General features: G+C 45.5%; 1 protein-coding gene across 4 annotated transcripts in view; it reads left to right on the top strand.

Annotated features, from left to right (window-relative positions):
- Window positions 1-180: 180 nt before the first annotated feature.
- LOC124182566 overlaps window positions 181-19,717 on the top strand; it is a 63,228-nt gene continuing 43,691 nt past the window's right edge. For all 4 annotated transcript variants that reach the window (XR_006870811.1, XM_046570006.1, XM_046570005.1 and 1 more), the window contains exon 1: window positions 181-736. Coding sequence is in view for 3 of the 4 variants with exons in the window: in XM_046570006.1 (XP_046425962.1) it covers window positions 565-736 (172 nt within the window). In the remaining variant the exon portion in view is untranslated. The remainder of the gene's footprint in view (window positions 737-19,717) is intronic.

Here is a 19,717-nt window from a genome sequence, read left to right as displayed (position 1 = left end):
GTTAGTCCAAACACTGTAAAAAGTGAATTGTGAGCTGCAATCCGACGCCCGATATTGCCGTGATTTTGACGACGTCTGAGCTTCTTAAGGGAGGCGACAGCGTCGACGGCGTGGGGTAGAAATGGGGTAGCGCAATCCGGCGCACCCTCGCGCCAGCGGGTCATTGGGCGTCGAGACGCCGAGACGCACGCGAAACACACCGCGCAGGATTTGGCGCGCCGCGGTCCGACGTCGGGTGTTGAACAGACGTCGACGAGTTCGGCGTCGTCGAGGAGAGGAGAGCACAGCGCAGTGCGGTGTATCGCTTGATAGGGTAATTTTGTCGCGCGGAAATCAGTGAATCGCGGAAAGTGTCGCGATCCGGTTTTGCGATATAATTGTGCGCGAAGTCGAGAGCTAAGAAAAATAGTGAGATGAGGTTTGACCCTACGGCAAGAAGGGGCCCTGTGATTAATCCGACGGAATAAGAGCCACCGACACCGTCGCCGACGGTAGAATGAACTCTTGAACCGGTTCATTGGAATCCAGAAAAGAACGGAAGAGGGACTCGGGACCGAAGACAACATGTCACGTGTCGAAACTCGCGTCGCGCGGACGGCGATTATCGCGGCCACTTTCATCTGGGCCTACTCAATGGGCAGCGAATTTCCAGAGAGAGAATGCTGCGATCCAGTTTACCCGATACCCGAACCAACCAGCAGGGCACCGTCGGCCCCAACACCGACCGGAAGAAGCGGTGAGATTCTGTTTTGCACCAGAAAGTTTTCGTTATGATTTGGGGTGGATCGTTGCTTTTTCAAGCGCTGCTCATTCTTTCCATTCGTCTTTTGTCACATTGCCAGCGATCGTTCACGTCACTCTCAATGTCAGTGTGTCTTCCTGTAACGAATAAGCTTGTACGTTTACATCTCCTCGACATTATTTATTACCGCGCTGCGAATGTGGAACTGAGACCAATTCAATCCCAACTCTTTTCATCAATATATCAAAGCACAGTCAGTAAAAAAAGAATGGAAAATCGGGTCACCTTCTTGCTTCTTGCATTTCATTTTTAATATCATGTGCCCTGGCACCTACCCTGTAGGTTCAGGTCTTGCGTTTTCCATAGACGAAGGTGGGAGCTATAGAAGCTAGAAACGGATCGAACGTCAAAATCGTAGATAGGTCCGACACCTGTCGTGCACGGAATTTAAAGGCAAACGATTGTGTACACCCCGACTCCCAAACAGACATGGGTTCGCGGATGGCATTCTCCTACGGACACGGGTTTCCACTTGACACTGTTTTGCACCGTGTTGGATGTGTTTCTGCCCTCGGGGAAACCAGACCGCTTAACCCAGTCGAGGGAGAGAGAAACAACCGGTGCATTGCATGAAAGTCATAGTAGCGAACTTAAATCGGACTAAGAGATCACGTATTTAGTAAGTAAGAAAAAATAAAAGAACAGAGTGGTTAACCTGGAAGTTATCAAACATACGTGATGACTTTTGATGGGAACAACTTTTTCCGTTTTACTTTCTTCATAGCTCCTCTGTTTTGTCTTTAGTTTTTCGTTGGCTCACCTCCCCTTTCCGTTTTTTTCTTCCTCCTCGAGGTAATTATCGATTCTGGGCGGCCCCTCCGCAAAGGCGACGCGGGTGCAATCGACGGTGGCGTCGCCTTGTTTTTTGCGATCCCAAGCGATTACAGAGCCGACGAACGATCTGTGGCACGCGATACGTGTTGTGCGTAGAACACACCGAGTTTTCCTCGGATACCATGGACAAAACACAGGGTGGAATGGGGATCCGATTGAGGAGAGGAGATCAGGATCTGTGTCGCTTTGCTCGGAAAGCAAGGATCCAGCTTATCCGAAAACGCGCGGGGAGCCCGCCACAAATCCGGGCGAATTTAATAGACGCTGAAACTGTCTTTCTTGAATCCCTCCTTACTCGGAATCCGAACTTTAATCGAGAAGCGACAACTCTTCTTTTTCGATCAGCGGCAAGAATACAATCGATATTACGTGCACTAAGGTACGGTGGAACTGAACACGATACATTGTTAATACACAGACTGTCTATGGTGGGTAAATTTTTCGGCGATGTCACGGGGCGATGATATACAATCGGGGTTAACAATGAGAGCACCGGATGAAATTGGATTCTCGCCGATTCCGACCCGGCCATTTACCACGCAACGATTTGCGCGATTCAGTTTTGGTTGCATTAATTTTTTTTTTTTCACACATATATTTTTCATCATCTCTTTCTCTTCAAATAAATTTTCCGACTGGCTTCCGCACGATCGGGGATCAATCGGACAGATCGTCTGCCTGACGAATTACGCCCGCTATATCATGCATGAAAAAACTTGGCTAAAGGACAACGCGGAGGCTGAGCCGGTCGAGGGTGATGGCGACGGTGATAATGACCGCCCCGGTCGCAGGGGGGGCTTCAGATTTGATTGTTGCTGGTGCTAAGTGTCGCGTCGATTGCTAGCTGACCGGTCGACAGCCGGCTGGGTCACGATGTAGGCGGTTCTCAATCCTGGCACGAAAACCAGTCGCTTATCACCAGGTGCCTACCTTGGACTTGCGATCTAATCGCACGGAGTTTTACTACCATGCCACCGAACCACGGTAGATTGGGTACGTATGTACATGAGCGGAAAAGTTATAGCTCCAGAGTTGTATAATAGAAACTCTCTTGCCCCGCGTGCCACATTGCGGCAAAGTACCCCACCAATCCATGACATGCGAACAAATTTATTGCAAGTTTTCATTCGGAGGGAATCCAGATTCAAGTACGTCATTGTAGCCCAAACATCACCGGCTTGTAATTACCGTCCAATGATCGGACGTACAGTGCTTTTGGAGGCATGCAAATTTAATGACTTTTATGAAGAAAGGGATTATGAGCGAGGAAAGGTTAATGTGAAATTAATCACAGTGGTATTATTCTTATGGTAAATCAGTACTACTGTATTATAATGTTATCAAATATTCGAAATCATTAAAAGTATAAATTGACGCCTACGTATAGCAGTGAATAAAAATGAGTGTTGGACAGAATGTATTTTTGTTTTTACCTGAGCAAAGAAAGTGTGCAGGAAGTACAGTTAAGGACCGAAGAATTTATCACACGGTAAACGTAATAGGTTCATTCGCGGGCACGTGATACCTCTATTTACTGTGCGATGGATAAGATACGCCCGAGGTGTGAAGTGCTCATCTCAAACGGATCAAAGTTGATCATCAAATCTCCAAGGTGCCCTAGGGTGCGAGGGAAATGAGGTGGAAGTGATGGATAATGGAAGGTTGAAATGGATTCTCCACCATAATATGCCTTCCATCGTTCTCGTATTATTTATACAGTAGGTTGAACTGCATAGGAATATCAAAGGACTACAGGTTCAAAAGAATCTCTCTGGAATACGGATGTTATTTGACCTGAGTTCTTTCGCTACAGTCGTACTTTGAATTACATTATTCCCCTCAGAGAAAGAGTGCTTCCATACTTTATTCCGGGGATCATTGACTTAGCGCAAAATAAACTTGTACCCAAGAATTGGATGGAGGTATACGTTTAAGGAAAGAATAATTTTACCGCCGTGACATGTATGTATGTGCTGAGTTTCACCGCATGAGTACGATGCGACGGATGAAGACTAGATCCGATTTTGCAGCTGTCTAGAATCCCCCGAAAGCTGCCCAAGGAGAGGAAGAGGAGTTTGCTGTTCCCAAGCACTATAGAGGTCATTAGCGACGACAGTAAAACAACGAGATCTAAGACGATAGCAGCTTGTGCTTTTGTTTCGAGCCTCGCGGCGCTAATATGAGTAGGACAAGTAGATGGTATGTAGATGGTGCAGGGTATGTGCGTTGGGCGGGGCGTAGACACGATGCATATTTCATAGGTCCTTTTGGGGTTAAGTCAACCAGCTCGAAAGGAGGGAGTCGTGGGCCTCGCCACCCCAAGTCGTCAAGAGACTGGCTGGGATAAGGGACACAGAATTAACGTGCCCGGAGTAGTACTAATGCAGTCTGGCTCACCCCATTTCGACTTCAAACTTTCCTGGGAGACGTATGGGTGTCGCAAGCCGCCGGAGAACCGCATGCAGGGTGAGGAAAACTCACATGCTGCTGAAGAAAGGGGTCACCTTGAAGAGTGGCTTGCGGAGGTGAGAAAATCGTGAGGGCAGACCGACTCCCGGTACTTGTCGTGAGTGGCCTTCGATTTTCTCGCACTGTCTGAAGTGGCGGGGCTTGATGAAGACGATTGTTCGATGTTGAAGAGAGTGCGGACGGTCATATTGATGACTGTTGCACTGGTGATATCATCGGATGCACGAATGGCACGTTGGTTATTTTTGTTTACGGTTGAAAAAGTTTTGACATGGTTGCAAAAATTGCTGTGAAAAATTGCACGGCATGTGAGAAGCACGTGTACGTGCATAATGAAAAAGACCGATGTTGCACATATTCGCATCAACGGAATGGCAGGGTTCGTGCATCGGATGTTAGGGTTCGACTCCCAAGAGAGCGAGTCGATATCCTTGAATAATATAAAAAGTTTTCTTGACCCATGGGATACCGTTACTCTGAATCTTCACCAGACTCGGCGATCCCGCTGGCGCAATGGGTAAATTTTGAGGTAGCAGAAAATTTATACTTGCCGAGTAAATTCCCACGTGTCTCGACAGACATCCACCGTTTGATCCCGTCAAGTTAGCATTAGTACAAACCCGCAGAGATGAAAGGTGCACCAAACACTCCAAGATTCAAGACGGGAGTCGCAAGATCAGAATCCAAGACAACAGAAGCTCGGCCTACGACTTGGGGCTGGACACTTGAACGATCGATTGCGTGTCTTGAGCTAACTCCGAATTTAACGAGGCGTATTCCACTCCCCGAAGGAGCGATGAATGCGAAGCTCGATCAAACCTCACTACGACGACCCCTAGACACGGTTTACTTTCATCTTGACTGCATAAGCTCTCGCGACATGACAGAAGAGACTGAGAGAGTGAGTTTCCCTTACCGAGCTGTGATTTGGTATTTAAATGAGTTAATGCGAATGGAATTTCCGCCGGGTGATGCTCACGACCCGAGAGTGTAAAGTGGTTAGGGAGTACTGAGAACATCGCGCAGTTTCATCAATTCTCGAAACCGCTACATGCACCCTAACGATTCGCTCCCTCGACTGGTGACAGATCTGCGATTGAAAACGTATACTGTAGGGTGAGTGGCGAAGTCTGTCGTTGCACTTTACCGATAGACACTTGTCTCACGTCCGTGAAAAGACGGTGATACTGCAATCCACATGCCCCACGCTACGCCAGGAGAATGTCAGGTTACGAGGGACCCCGAGTGTCCGTAGGGCTGGTGGCAAAAAAGACTTCAAGACGCAACATGAGGCGGCGGGGAGAATCGATATCGCTGCATTCTAAGCGCAACAATGACCTGTCTAACGTGGAGTACGCTTGTCTGAGTATGCTAAGGAGCACCTACGCTGCACAGTAGATTGTCTTCTCGTAGCCTGAACTCGCGAGAAAGAGGAAGGAGCGACATTGTTTATTAATGCGGCGTGTTCTTCCTTTGAGAGGAAACTACTATCAAATCAATCGGCATGTTCGGTGGAATATGCATGCAGTTAGATTGCATGCATATTTCAACCAATATGCATGCAGTTGGTGCTGTGTCTTGTTTCTTTTGCGTTTGGTCATTTTGTGAGGGCTGAATGCCCAGCAAAATTTACTACAGAACGGATTATGTGTAGACAAGGCAAAGTGTATACTAACAATTCACATTTCTTATAGTAACAGATGAATTTGATGTTATAATGTCAAAATTAGTTTCATGCTGCATCGAACTTTGATGGTTTTCATTTATGAGTATATTTCGTTGCTTGTACATGAAAATACCAAAGCTTTCTCGGATAATGGGCAGTCCTGAGTTTGTTGATAATAGTATGTGACGTTGAGAAACTAATTTTGATTATCCGAAACAAGTGAGCACCCTCTAATTATTAATGCATAACCTTGTCAGCATCCGGAACGAATAATTTTCCTCAGGCAATACGAGAAAGTAAACATTGCTCGTGTATGGGTCCCTTGGAAACCCATTGATTAAAAGTAAGTTAGGGTTAAAATAGGGTGTTACGAAAATATAAATAGATTGTTCGACTCGAATCGGAGGTATTTCATAATTTTTAGTTTCTTTAAAACAAACGAAGGTCCTTGACGGCCCTGGAGCAGTAGGTACGTACGTTACTTCGTTAAACAAACCCGCAATAACTGGAGTTGGATAGTAAATTATTGGCATTGAAGAGAAGTCAGGTCTGGTATTCTGGTACCGTCTGCTATCTATCCTGTTCTCGCTGCTCTGCTTAGACAAACAACAAATTGTCTGCGGAAGTAGATTCGGGTTCGGTCCAGCGTATAACGCCAAACATCAGAGCTCCATGCGTTACGTGGGAGGATGCTGAATTGCGGTTTGATATTAGGAGAGATAAAGAGATAGTGATGGATGAAGATCGTAGTGCGGCCTTGGCAACGGTCCCTTCGCCTGCAGAAACGTGTTAAGCTAATAAGGCAACGGAGATAATTTCACCCTGATAATAAGAAACCTCTCGCAAGGCGTCAAAGCCCGGGACGCAACAAGTGCCAAATCCTGGTCAAGGCTGACCGTCTAAGGTCATCCCAGGCTGTGACGTGGTTGCGACTTCTTCACACTCCAGCAAGTTCTGAGATTCGAAACCGGAGCATCACGGTGTGAAGATTTAGTTACACTGACGAGAGCATAAAGCCGGATATAGATGATCGCGTTTCTAGTGGTTCCTTTCCGCGCAGTATACATTTTCATGCTTGAAATTCTGTTAGCACCCACTTCCGCGCCCTAAACAAACTGATATATCTTGTTTGGAAACGCCATACGAGAACCCGGAATACCGGATAAAAAATGCTCCTCTGACGGCCCACGACGGGTTGGGATATTACAAAAGTGCCAGACACCTGCATCCCCGCTTCTCAACTAACCCCAACGTCTCCCTCGGCCTAGCCGTTGTCTTCGTACATCATTGAACACTCTCCTGGCATTTCAGTCACTGTCACTCCTTACCAGGAGTGAGCACCCCATTTCAGGAAATTGCAGGTTTAAAACAATTACGACTCAATCTGGTACTTTATTAAGGTAGGACGCTTCACTGGTGGGAGGAATTTGTTTAGGTTGTAACAGATCCTGAGACTTTTGATGCGATTCTCTGTTTCTCTGTTTGAGCTGTTTCTCTGGTGTCACCACCGTCGTATGATTGGTCAGGATTTTGCGCATTCCAACAGCTGCAATTACAGAGAAATCTAAACAGAGTTTTCGTCCCCGTAGTCGAAGTTGGCGTGATAAACCCGCGTTTCATTTTCGTCATTGTAAAATATTTGCGATATTCGTGAGCGTGTCGACGAAGGGCTCGAGCCAGAAACATGGTACAAGAAACAAGCAAACGAGTGGCTTCTACGTTACAACTCTTGTCAGGCTTAGTTTTCCAGTTTTAGTGAAGTTAAAGTTGTACCTACACGTCTTCAGATTTGCTAGACCACATCGATGGAATCCAAGGGTGTGAAAAAGACGAGACGAGAGTCGAGCAATATTTGGCACAAATACATTGCAGAGGTGATATCGAAGACTGGGAGAAGATGGACGGGGAAAAAAATTCGCAGCAAAGATGGATTTGGAAAGATGGTGGAGAGGGGTGATCTCCGAAGTGCGGGACGAGGATAAGGCTGAAAGACAAACGACGTCGGGATTTAGCAAACTGTCTAAAATCGTGACGACTACGTCTTGTTCGTTGATCTCTTAGGCCCGAGATTTCCGACCTTCTCGATGACTTGGTTCAAGTTGAACGGAAGCCGCGATGCGAGGTGCGGCAAGGGTCGCTAACGTTTCTCCCAAGGATTCTTAAGGCGGAAGCCGGTGAACCGAACCGTGGCGTAGCAGAGCAGCACACCGTGTTCCTTGAGAATGGGTTCCGCCGAAAATTAAGGGCTCGCCAAACTCGGGCAATCAACTCGCAAGTACTGACCAAGTCCCATTCCTTCGCCGTCAAAGTCGCGCTACATAGATTTAGCGGGCTCTTGCCTCGCTTTGCAAACTCGCCTTCGCTCCCTCTAAACGTCCCGCGCTTTCGCGCGTACAGCGTTGTTCAACAAAAGTTGCGTCACCTCGAATATCGGGGTTAATGCCGTTGGTATGCGGCACAGCGGGATATCGCACCATCGTTCCCATAATATCCGCACCGCGTATGCGATTCCGAACAACTCCTCGGCACCGAGCCAATAATAATCTGAGAAACTGACACACATGGTAACACACAACGAACGATCCGTATTCCGGTGCTACTGCAGCCGTATCATAATGGGTTCATTTTTTTCTATTATTAGCATCACATTCGTGCATCGTTTCACGATTAGCACTTTGACTGCAGAAATGAGACTGATCGATCGGTAAACTTGGGCAACCTTTTCACCCCTCTGTTATTCTTTCTTGAAATGAACCTGCACGCGAGGTGATCGGTGAAGTCCACATTGCACAGACAGTTTGTAGACGATCGATCGAACCTTGTGTTGGCTAGATCAGTAATCATTGCAGTTCTGAGCAAATACCATCAACGTCAACTATGGTTTATAACAGCACCAGTCGTGCAGGGCGTGGATATTGATTGTCAACACTGTACTGAAGTAAGCAGTGTGGCTTTCGAGTATCAATGGTAGAAATTAGTTGAAATTTTATATGAAGCAATTTAGAAATACCGAGATCACATCCACCATAAAGTAATTCCATGATGAGGCGGGTCGTTATCACTGTCACCATTACCATTTTCACTTGTTACCGGTTCCCAAGAAGAGGTCAGTTACGAATTACAATAAGTCACTTCACCTACCAGTTGTCATAATCGCAGGCAATCGCAGCTTCCGGGAAGGAAAGAAAAAGATGATAAGATGGCAAGGAGAAAGAGCAAAGGGAAAGGAGAAAGTAAAAGGAGGAACGCGATTTCCTGCCACAGATACCGTTGTATCGAGAAAAAGTTACCGGCGTGGGAGGAGCGATAATGCTCTACCTGGTTATCGGCGGGGACTCGGAGAGTTGATTGATAGGTGGGTCGCGTGAGTACCGAGAAAAAGGTTCAGCGAAAAGGCCGGCTGATAATGCTCTCCAAGTAACTCAGGTCCGCCTCGCTCGATGCCGGTTGAAAGTCCCGTGAGCCTCCCAACAACCTCCGGCAATTGGATCACACGCAGACGCGATAATCACGGGGGTTCCAAAGCTTTGAAATGTAAATTTTAAAAACATTTCGCGTTTGGTCCGAACCAGATTAACCCTGTTTATATCATGCTCGATCGAACTCTGCAAGTCGCCCGGCATTTCAAATGGAATGAAGCACCGAGGAATAAAACTCGGGTTACCGGGGTTGGACGATACTTTCCCTGCACAGTCGCAGTCTTCTTCTCTGTAATCAACGTCGATTCTTCCCGCGGGAATCTAGAACGAGGACTCGGCGCTCCGGTGCTCTTGCACCCGAAATCCCCAGTCTCAAACGATCGAGTCGGATGCTGCTACGATTAGATGTGGAACGATTTCGATTAAAAAAAAATTGTACATACTCTTGGGAGAAAATGAGAAGATCCGTATTGCGATGTTTCACATGAAGGGGCAATTGTTGGCAGAAAAAAAATGTCGAAAACTTGTTTTTGCTATACTCTGAGCAACATTGTATTTTTATGAAAGCCTTTTCAAAACGCGCTTGCCATTTTTCTGAACTACCCCATACACGCATTTTCCAAATATTTTACACTCGACGTAGAAACTTTGATATAAGTGTAAATGCTATTAGTACTTATGTATTACCTATAGACTAAAAAATTTTCTTTCCAATGGTAACATTACTCAAAACACTTAAAGTGCAAGCTTGAAGCTTTCAACATTGAGCAAAGTTATCTGTAAAGAAGTAATATTTTTTTCTCGCCATCAAATGTGAATCCAGTGATACTCCGAAACTCGGGTCTCTTTATTTCTGACCAAGAGTGTGTCGAGTTTTTCGTTTTTTCTTTCGTTCAAATCAGCCTGTCCTACGGCGTGACCTTTCCTTGATAGCCTCGCAGCGCAACACTCTCCCTTTCTCTGCTGCACTGCAGCCGCGTTGGGGATCGATCGATCCTGCTGCAAACCGGTGCCGCCAGATACCTTGGGTAATTTTCTAATTTCCACGCGACCCAGACCCCGACTTCTCCTCCTCACACCTCCCTTCCTCCCTAATCCCCGTTAATCTCCCATTAAGCGAGTCTCGTACCGTAGACTAATAACTCATCAGCGTCGGCCATAAGCGACGGACGTGTCGTCTGAACCAGGAATTTTTCCGCGCGAGTTTGAGAACCGAATCCACTTTGGGATAGCTGGAAAACATAAACGGGAGGAAAACAGTTGGCGCACTTTTAAATCATTGGAGGGGTGCAATTAACGCTTCTCCATATATATATATATATATATATATATATACGTACATACGTCCAATGTGAAAAATGGTCTCTATCTAATTGCTCCTCTTGACCTCTTCACTTGCATGCTAATGTCCTCGAGCGTGCATCTGGCACTGGAATATCTCTCGAGCGGTCATGGTTCGAGGTCAGCGGCGTGCCGAGTCCTGGAAATCCCGGCGTATTATAATCTGAGGAAGGATATCCGGCGTGTAGGTACGGACTTGGATCCGTCACGACGATATTACATTGGGAGGACTGGTGCCCAGAAATGCGTACGGAGCTCGGGATGATCATTTGCAGGCATATTTGTATGTATGGAGAGACTCGGGTATCCCGATCGAGGATATCTGGTATTGGAACCGGGTCACCGTGGGTCAATTTTCTCACCGTGAATAGTCCGGAATTCAAAAATCTTCGCCCATAAATAGAAGGATAGACTTCACCGATCGAGTCACCTTGCGTTTCGTTTGTATTTAAAAGTCTGGTCATGGGCTAAAGAGATGTAAAACCAGGTCGTAAGCTTGCGGCTCGGTAAGAGTATAAAGCTTGAAAAGAAGCCACCCTTAACCGTCCAAAGTGCCGGGGCTATTTGTAAGTAAAGTACGTACGAAACTCAGACGCGCAATGTTCGCACGGCTTTCAGGTGTTCTGTAGGATTTGTCAGAGTAAGCGCAATGCGAATTTGTCTTCCTGTTTAAGAACGTCGTTCTTAAGATATGCTTTGCACAACATTCGAATTAGTGTTAGCACGGTTGGGTCCTTAAAAAAAGTATCGATCCGGTTGATTTATACGAGTTGGATTGCCGCCACGGCAATTTGCGGTTTAATATACAGCCGTTAATCACAAGTAGCTGTACCCTCCCGCCTATATAACATTCCTCCACTTGACGATATGAGCTTTTCATAAACCTGGAAACAGTTTTATAAGGGCCGACGTATTTACTGCGTCTGCTCACGTTATACGTGTGGAATTTTAATGCGCTCGTATAGTATGCATATTGCACGGCATTAAAAGCTCTCCGACTCTCGGTTGATGTGAGTTTTGCGTGCCACTTTGAAAACTGACATACCCCTAGTTCACGGTAAACACGGAGGCAAACACGTACAGCGCCACCTCCGGAGCGCGGGTATCTCCGACAGCTCCCAGCTTCCTCGGTTTGAAACTTGCAGAGAGATCCGTTCCTCTGGCCCTAAGGTCGAACCTTCCGTGACCTCGGCCCCGTGACCGCGGTTGAGTAATTATTGACTCCGAGCTTTTGGACGTCCCTGCACTCTGTGCTCTCCTGGTGCGTGTTCATCTCCAGTTTGCTCCGTTGCAAACAACGTCGGCGTGTGGATATCCGGTCATCCTCGATTGGTTCGAGCCAGAAGGTCCGGGAATGAGAGGGGCGGAACAAGCGTCTTGAGAGACGCACACACATGCTTGGCTTTTTGGCCATAGATCTTCTCTCTTTGAGGGGAGAATCCTGCCCCCTTTTCACCCGATGTAGAGGAAGATGAGGATGACTAAGAGTGAGGAGAGAGACGACCGCCGCGACAGGATGAGAAATCTTAGTTTCATAGTTGCGGGGGGTTTGGAAAATTGGGCCGATCTAGCGTGAAAAATGCCTGATAAGTCCTCTCCTTCATCTTCCTGGACGTCCTCCTTCTCCACCACCACCACTCACAGCTCGCTGAAAGGCAAACTTTGAATAATTATTGGAAGTATCGGTTTTACTCGTCTCTTATAGGTATAATGTATCCCCTTAGCCGCGAGTTTGCTGAGAAAATTGAAATCGAACCGACATGCAAAATTCGTGTGCGTGTGTGTGTGTGTGTACGAAGGAGGCGAAACAGAGTCGGGAAAATATTCTACAAGTCATCTCTGGAGGTTTAAAACGACCAAAGTATTCACCGTATCATAAAACCAAAATTGTTACCGTTAATATAGTGTGTCTATTCGGTTCGGTAGCACCCTTAACAAGGGTTGTTGGATAATTTGAAATTATTAATATTTTAGTGAGAACATTGAGTTCGACTTTTGATAGTCGCGAATAATTGGTACCAAATCCAATGGTTTTAGACGCGAATTAACTTTCCATGTGACGCAGAGTGCGACTGAACCGGATAAACGAAACTGTACACGATTAAAAAATTGAGGTAACTGCGCTCTGCACATCCTGGGTAGAATTATCCCTCGCATAAACCAGAGGCTCGAGTATCAAGATGTAAAGAATCCGCCTACAAATGGGAACGGCCGAATTGAATAGATGATTACACATTGAATTCCCGTGAAAGAGTGAAACGGTCCTTGGTGCGTTGACGAGGTTGCCGTCCAATTAACCGGTATTCTTCTGGCGCCCCCCCCCCCTCCCCTCCTGCAAACCCCGAGGCCATGGAAAAGGTCTGAGAATAAAAGATGGGGTCGAAAAAAAGGGATGGCCGTCGGGCGTTCGGCCGTCAAGGAACTGTAGCGATTGTTCCGGAACGTTAATATTTCGATTCTCTTCTGCGAAAAACTGCCCCCGAAACCCCCGAAACTCGTAACTCAAAGTTTCGCCGCACGTCGAGGACGAAAGTCAATCGAGGACGTTCTGTTGTTTGACCGAGAAAATAGGGGTAGTTCGTTCCTCTCGCCGTTCTCCTACCGCGATCCATATAAATCCATAAACTCGGCGCTGCGGGGGCGGGGAAAATTGGGGCATATAAATATTGCCGAAGAGTCCCTTCCCGTATGGCGTAAGGATTCGGCTGCGACGAGGAGAAAGAGAGAGAGAGAGAGAGAGAGAGATACAGAGACCCACCCGAGTCCCGTACGGGATGAACCCAAATCTAGGGGAAAATTTTATCGTATATTCAAGACGTGTCTGGACTCGGGATACCCGCAACCCACCTCTCCTCGTCGGAGAGGAGGAGCTTAAGCGTCGGAGTTTCCCCGACAAAAAGTACCCGTTTTATTGCCGTTTTAAACGGTTTACAACCGAACCTCCAGGCCCAATTCCCTCGTTCCCTCGTTCTCTCCTCTTATTTTCCCGCTGGAGCGAGCAGAGGCGCGATCCGAAGATCGATCGATAGTCGATTACAATTACTACCGCGCATCCACACCGCGGGCACGAGAGAACAGGAAAGGCAACCGATTTTGTACGACAGCTTACCCGTCGGCGAATAAATATCCTCGATACTTTGCCAGCGGGTATTTATCATCAACCTCGACCTCTGGGCTGAAATTGCGGTGAAAATAACAATCAACAAAGTTTTTCCCCCTTGATTTACAGATAGGTGAATTTATTGTTTCACTCTTAATTTACTCTGTATTAGGTGAATAATACCAAAGCTGAAATAATGGAGATACACGATTACCATTTTACGTTAATGCACAAGTTGACCCTTAAATCAGGATATCGGTCGCTGGATGACGCTGCATCCTCGAATTTTGTAAAATTGAATGCTAAGTTCCCAGGTATCCGACGAAGTTGACATCATTGTCAAGCTATCCTTGCCATCATTCTTTATAGCGCAAGATTACGCAGGTCGACTGGTAAGCCGTAGAAATAATTACACGATTGAAATAAAACTTCAAGTGTGTGAACGACGGCCATATTTATTTCGGTTTATCGTTTCAATCCGCCTGCCAGATGGTTGACGATACATGCTTTGTTTTTGTGTAATAAGATTTAGAAAAATTTGCAACTGGACGAGCGTGTTTCGTTATTCAATTCACTTTGCGCTTTGGAATTAACGAGCAAACAAAGCGAGTTTTAGAATTTAGTGTTTGACTCGGACTGACCGCGATGGCCTGCGCACGTATAGTCACGCGAGACTACCAGTGTGATCATAAAAAATGTACATGAAAGCGAGAAAAAAGTAACATTAAAAAATATAAAACAACGTTAGAAACTGTACAACGTATACGTCACAGAGTGCAAAATAAACCTTTGCCGAAAAAGGCACACTTACGTGTGTGTGTATATAGATTATACATGTATATATATGTATGTATAACCGAGTCGTTTACATCCTCTGGGATTGAAACAGTTTTAGACCTGAACCCGAAAGTACCTACATACGTCAGACACCTTGTAGTAAAGTTTTAGAAAATTTTTCACGTCAAAAATACATATGTGTGCATCGTACAATATGCGGCAACTCGCCGATTCTTCGAAATTTCGCATTTCATAGGCACGCGGATTGTACAGGCATAATACAATTTGGACTTATTGTGTACGCTTGTATCTGTAGCAAGCTCCGCGGGTTAAATTCTGCATTGAAGAGGTTAGAGGCAAAACTGTGTAGCGCGGCACAAATGAGCGGGTTGAGCCAAAGTGTGGGAGTAGTGGGGGTGAAAGAGGGAGAGGGATGATGTATGAGGGAAGCGGAGTAGAGAGAAGGGGGGGGGGGCACCAAACTCGGCGGGAAAATCTGTCAAATTAGCGCGCGTGTCAACGACAAACGGTACACGCTTTATCAATTAAACTTTGTGCCTAATCCGATGGCGATAGCAAAGCAGGTTTGTATTCGCCGTTTGCTGATCGTCCCCCGAGTGCGGGGACCACGGTTTATTTATCCATTTATTTGTTCTTTTATTCGTATTGCATTTCGTCGTTTGCGAGGAATTTAATGGGAATTGCGTATTCCGGGAGTTATCTGCGAAACTGGCCGCTCAACATCGGAAAACAGACGACCGGAACTTCACTTTGCATCGTTACATATCAAAAATGTAGCCTCGGTTGCCTATCTGCTGGCGTTAAAGGGTTATATCCAGTTGGGATTTTTCAAAAATCCATTTTTTTTATTTCATTTTTGCAATGTACGTATATTCAAGTATATACGCAGAAAATTTTACGTTGATCCGACACATATTGTCGAAGTTAGGCGCACATTTGCAAAGAAGATCCGGCGCGTAGAAAGTGCTTTTGAAACTCTGAACGCGTTTTTCTCAAAATTATGTTTTCAAAATCGGTGAGAAAGATTTCTCGGAAGCGGCTGAACCGATCAGTCTCAAATTTTTACACAAGCTTTGTGAATATATTTTTCAGTCCTTGATCCAAGGTTTTTTCTCGCCGATAAATGTTTTCCATTTTTTAAACAAATTAAGGAGAAATTTGAGAAGGAAAGACGATTTTTTTTTCATTAAGTAGCCACCGTTTTGTTAAAAATTATTATTTTGCTTATTCCTTCGATTCATTCCCTTGTATTAACTAAATATTTTTTTGTTTTTTCATTTCGGATGATCCAGTCCAGAGATATCTCGCTTATCGCAAGACTCCTTTTTTTTTAGAGGTGCTATAAAATCCATTATTGTTACAAATAAAAAATGTCAGAATGAATTTCAATGTTACCCCAGCATCTATGTAAATTTTTATATGAATAAATTGAAATGTCTCTTCATGAAAAATCCTTACAAAATTGCTTTTTTCGGCCTTCTGACTGGGTATAAACCCTTAAGCGGCAAGTTTCAAACAAACCTCCCGACCTCCTGTTTCTAGTTTTTCTACTATCCGATTCACTTTCGCCGTTCTTGAATCCGTGCGCAAATCGTTTATAGACAAAACAAAAGATGACGGTATTTCACGGAGGTGCAAAGAAGGCGAGGAGAACGTATTCCAGCGAGCTTACTCCTCACGACCCTTAATCGACACGATGCAGAAGAAATTGGATCGAGTTAAGCGGAGGATCGCTGGAGAGGCGTTTCAACGTGATAAGAGAAACCGCGGCGAAGACGTTGACGCGAAAATCTACGAGTCAACTCCCACCGTCTTTTTCCATCATTTTTGTTTTTTTGCGACTCCCCCCTCTCTCTCTCGCTCTCTCTTCTCTTCTGTTTCCGTTTGCTCCCTTGGCACCTTTTTTCTTGACGTATACCGCGAATGACGGATGAGGCTGTTGGAATAAATTTTAAAAGGAGAGAAAACGCTCGACGCTCAACGCAACCGGACAGAATTTATTTGATTAATTATCCGCACTATTCTCTACCCGATTCGAATCTGCGATAATATCGCCACGGTGCACCGTTCAACCACGGTTCGAAAATTTATCACACAGACGCCGCGTGAACATGTGAAAATTTGAATAAACGAATACGGAAAATCTTTGTGCACCTAGAGCACGATCGCTCAAGCGGCGAGGAGAAGGGCGTTAAGGTCAGAATATAATTCCGTAATTGACACGAAAAAATAGTTGAGTGTGGAATGGCGGGTCCTTTTTAGCCCCGTAAATCCCTGTTTCAAAATGATGCAAGTCGGAGTTGAACCGTGCGCGGTAACCAAAGGTTCATTTCCGTTTCATACATATAATTATTCGACAACCGCGGAGCAAATTAATTACGCGTTAGAGGAACTTTGCAGGGTGCGTACATTAAATTATAAATTCGAGATGCACGTGCGGGCAGTAAGTTAATTTTTCACGTGAGAGGGGCGAGAGGCGAAACCGGCTCGCCGCCGCTAAAAGTTGCGGAAAAGTTTAACGCTGGCCTGCTCAGTTCGGCTCGGATATCTCGTGGGAGGAATTCGTTACTGCATAAATCGAGGGTCGAGAGGACCTGAAAGTTGGGAATATATTTTACAATTTTTTCATCTCCCACCACGTGACAAATTTTACCCCCGCCCTCTCGCTTCTTTGCAAAATTTTTATCTTGTTTCTATTTTATTCTCCACGCCTCGAGTCAACCTTTCTTTGCCGTACTGTTTCACCTAACTCCTTAGTTATCCTGCACAGCTTCTATTGTTCGTCCTTACGGCCATGATACACAATGCCGCTGATTGTTTGTTTACCCGAAAACAAACCCCCGAAGCCACGAGGTAAAGGCTCGCTCGAGACTTCGAACACGAGATCTAACCCACCAGCCGAAATTCACCTCTCATCCGCGGATTTCTATAACCGGCCGGATAATCTTCACCGATTAATCTCCGCTTTCCTTTGCATAAGAAATTTCCTCATGGGTATTCTCTGCAGCTCTTTAATAACCATAATTATACCTCGGATACTCCAACTTGCTGCTGAAACTTACCTGATTCTTGGATGATGCTCGTAATACTCTTGAGCAACTTCTCAATCCGCAACCATCAAGAACCAGGTTAGTTATCGACTGATCCGAAAGGTGGCAGTTGTTAATTCTTGGGACTGTATAAAGGACCGAAATTTTCGGAAATGAAAGCGAAATCTGACGAAACAGAAATAAGCAGCTTTTACCGACAGGAAATCGTGAGACTTACCAGACTGAATGATCGACTGCGCGTGCGCAAAATAATCGAACTCTACTAGTCGGTGAGATCGTACAGCGGTAACATTTTCGTCTGTAAAGTAGGTAAGCCAACTTACCCAAAACGAGACATAAGTGTCAAACTTTTCAGCTTGGAATGGCGATTTGAAATTACGTCGTCACGATGAGTCCTACAACAGTCAACAGCCGTCAGTCGGTTGACAGAAAAAAGTTTGCCGAGCCTTCCCGAACCGCAAAATCGCCTATTCGAGATCTGTTTAGGCTAAAAAAGTTCACGTCACTTACATAACCTCCGCAGGGCTCCGAGTTTGACAGTTGAAGCTCGAGGTTGGTTAGCCTGCACGAAAATTCGACTAATTGCTAAAAGCCCGCGCATGCGCAGTCGGCTGTTAAATCTGCAAAGTTTCACCGTTTCCTCGTGGTATAAACAGGGTCTGAGTATGTGAAAAATTTGTTAATGTTTCGACGCTTCGGAGTTTCGACCATTCGGACTGCTAAAATCCTACGCTTCGGTCAGGAATTGGGGTTTGGGATTGAAGTGGACGCGTTACGGCGTGGCAAAGTGGAACAATTTCGCGTGTAATATCCAGCCCGATCCCCAGATCTGGCAGGTTGTAATTGTGGCTTTGGGTCAGGAAGGCAGTTGGACACAGTGATGTACATACTGATTGTGTAGCATAAGCTGTCGGAGGGTCTAGAAACCGGCTTGTTACGGAGCCTATCGATTAAGGCGATTAGGGTGTCGCGTGGCCGGAAAATTTCTAATCGGTCTTCTCGGTGACACCCGACAGCCCCTCAACTCGGCTCTGTCTTCCGCATCCCGAGGCTCTCGGCTCCCCTTCCGCATTGCTGTCGGCCGGTTTTATTCACGCTTCAGTTCACGTCGGGTCAACGTTATCTGTACCCGCCAGCATCACACCGCGGGGAGCAGCTCGAGTGTCGTTTCGTAATGCTTTTTCCAACGGGTTTTCGGGGACGAGACGTCACTTTCGATCTTCTTCCACGTCTTTACACCCCGCGTAGAAAGCTTCGAGGATGCGGAGGGATCTCCTCTCCGTATTTCCACCTGTGCGCATCGCTATGAATACCCGATTGAAAGCTGCATCTATAATCGCGTGTCTGGAAAGCAGCGTCGTCGGTAATAAATGGATGATACATCGTCGCGGAGACAAAGACGATGCTTATAAGCGTATCGAGTCTATATTTATTTATGCATTCATTTCACATCGACGGGACACGCCCAATTAAACAATATATAATATAAACTAAAGTAGCCAAGGCGTTTAGTTGCCATTAATAGTATTACAATGACGGGCGTAATGCTTTAAATTCTACACTCGACTTGGCAAAGCCTCGCCGACGTTTAGATTTTGTCTTGACGTGGTAAAGATTTGAATTATATACATCAAGCTATTCAGTGTGTTTGTTACAAGCATTCTGTTAGGCATCTATTAGGAACATGAAAGTTGAATGTTGATAACAGTTCACTGTATTCAATAAGTTTGATCCGCTATTGTATTTGTCATTACAGAAACAATGACATCGAAAATTAAAATTTAAAAAGATAGGATTTTTGTTTTTACTCTAATGCAAAAACTTTCTGTGTCGTGGCAATCGGACACTTTACTATCACTTATTGTTAGACAGTACTTTTCAACCTCGTTAAAAAATTCTTTCAACGATTGGAATCGCGTGCTTTTATTCAAAGCATTTACCAACACAGCGGTATTTTATACCTCTACTAAATTGAAAAACCGCACGTGTAACAGATACCATTTCGCATCCGAGCTCGAGGCTTGTTTTTTCGGTGAGAAGGGAAAGAATGAAACACGACGGATGAATTGGAAAGGGGCGGTAACGTAATTAAGCGAAGTTAGCCAACTTGATCAAGTGCCCAAGTTTTTTTCTCCTCCCAGTGTCTCCTCGTTCTGTCAGATCTTGATTCCCTCGTTGATCATTTTCCCGCGGGATAAATTTTATTGTCAACCATCTTTGTTTCTCTCCACTCTCAAC

This window comes from Neodiprion fabricii, chromosome 5 (genome assembly GCF_021155785.1).
Source record: "Neodiprion fabricii isolate iyNeoFabr1 chromosome 5, iyNeoFabr1.1, whole genome shotgun sequence".
Taxonomy (NCBI): Eukaryota; Metazoa; Arthropoda; class Insecta; order Hymenoptera; family Diprionidae; genus Neodiprion; species Neodiprion fabricii.
This window is presented reverse-complemented; position numbering and strand designations above follow the sequence as displayed.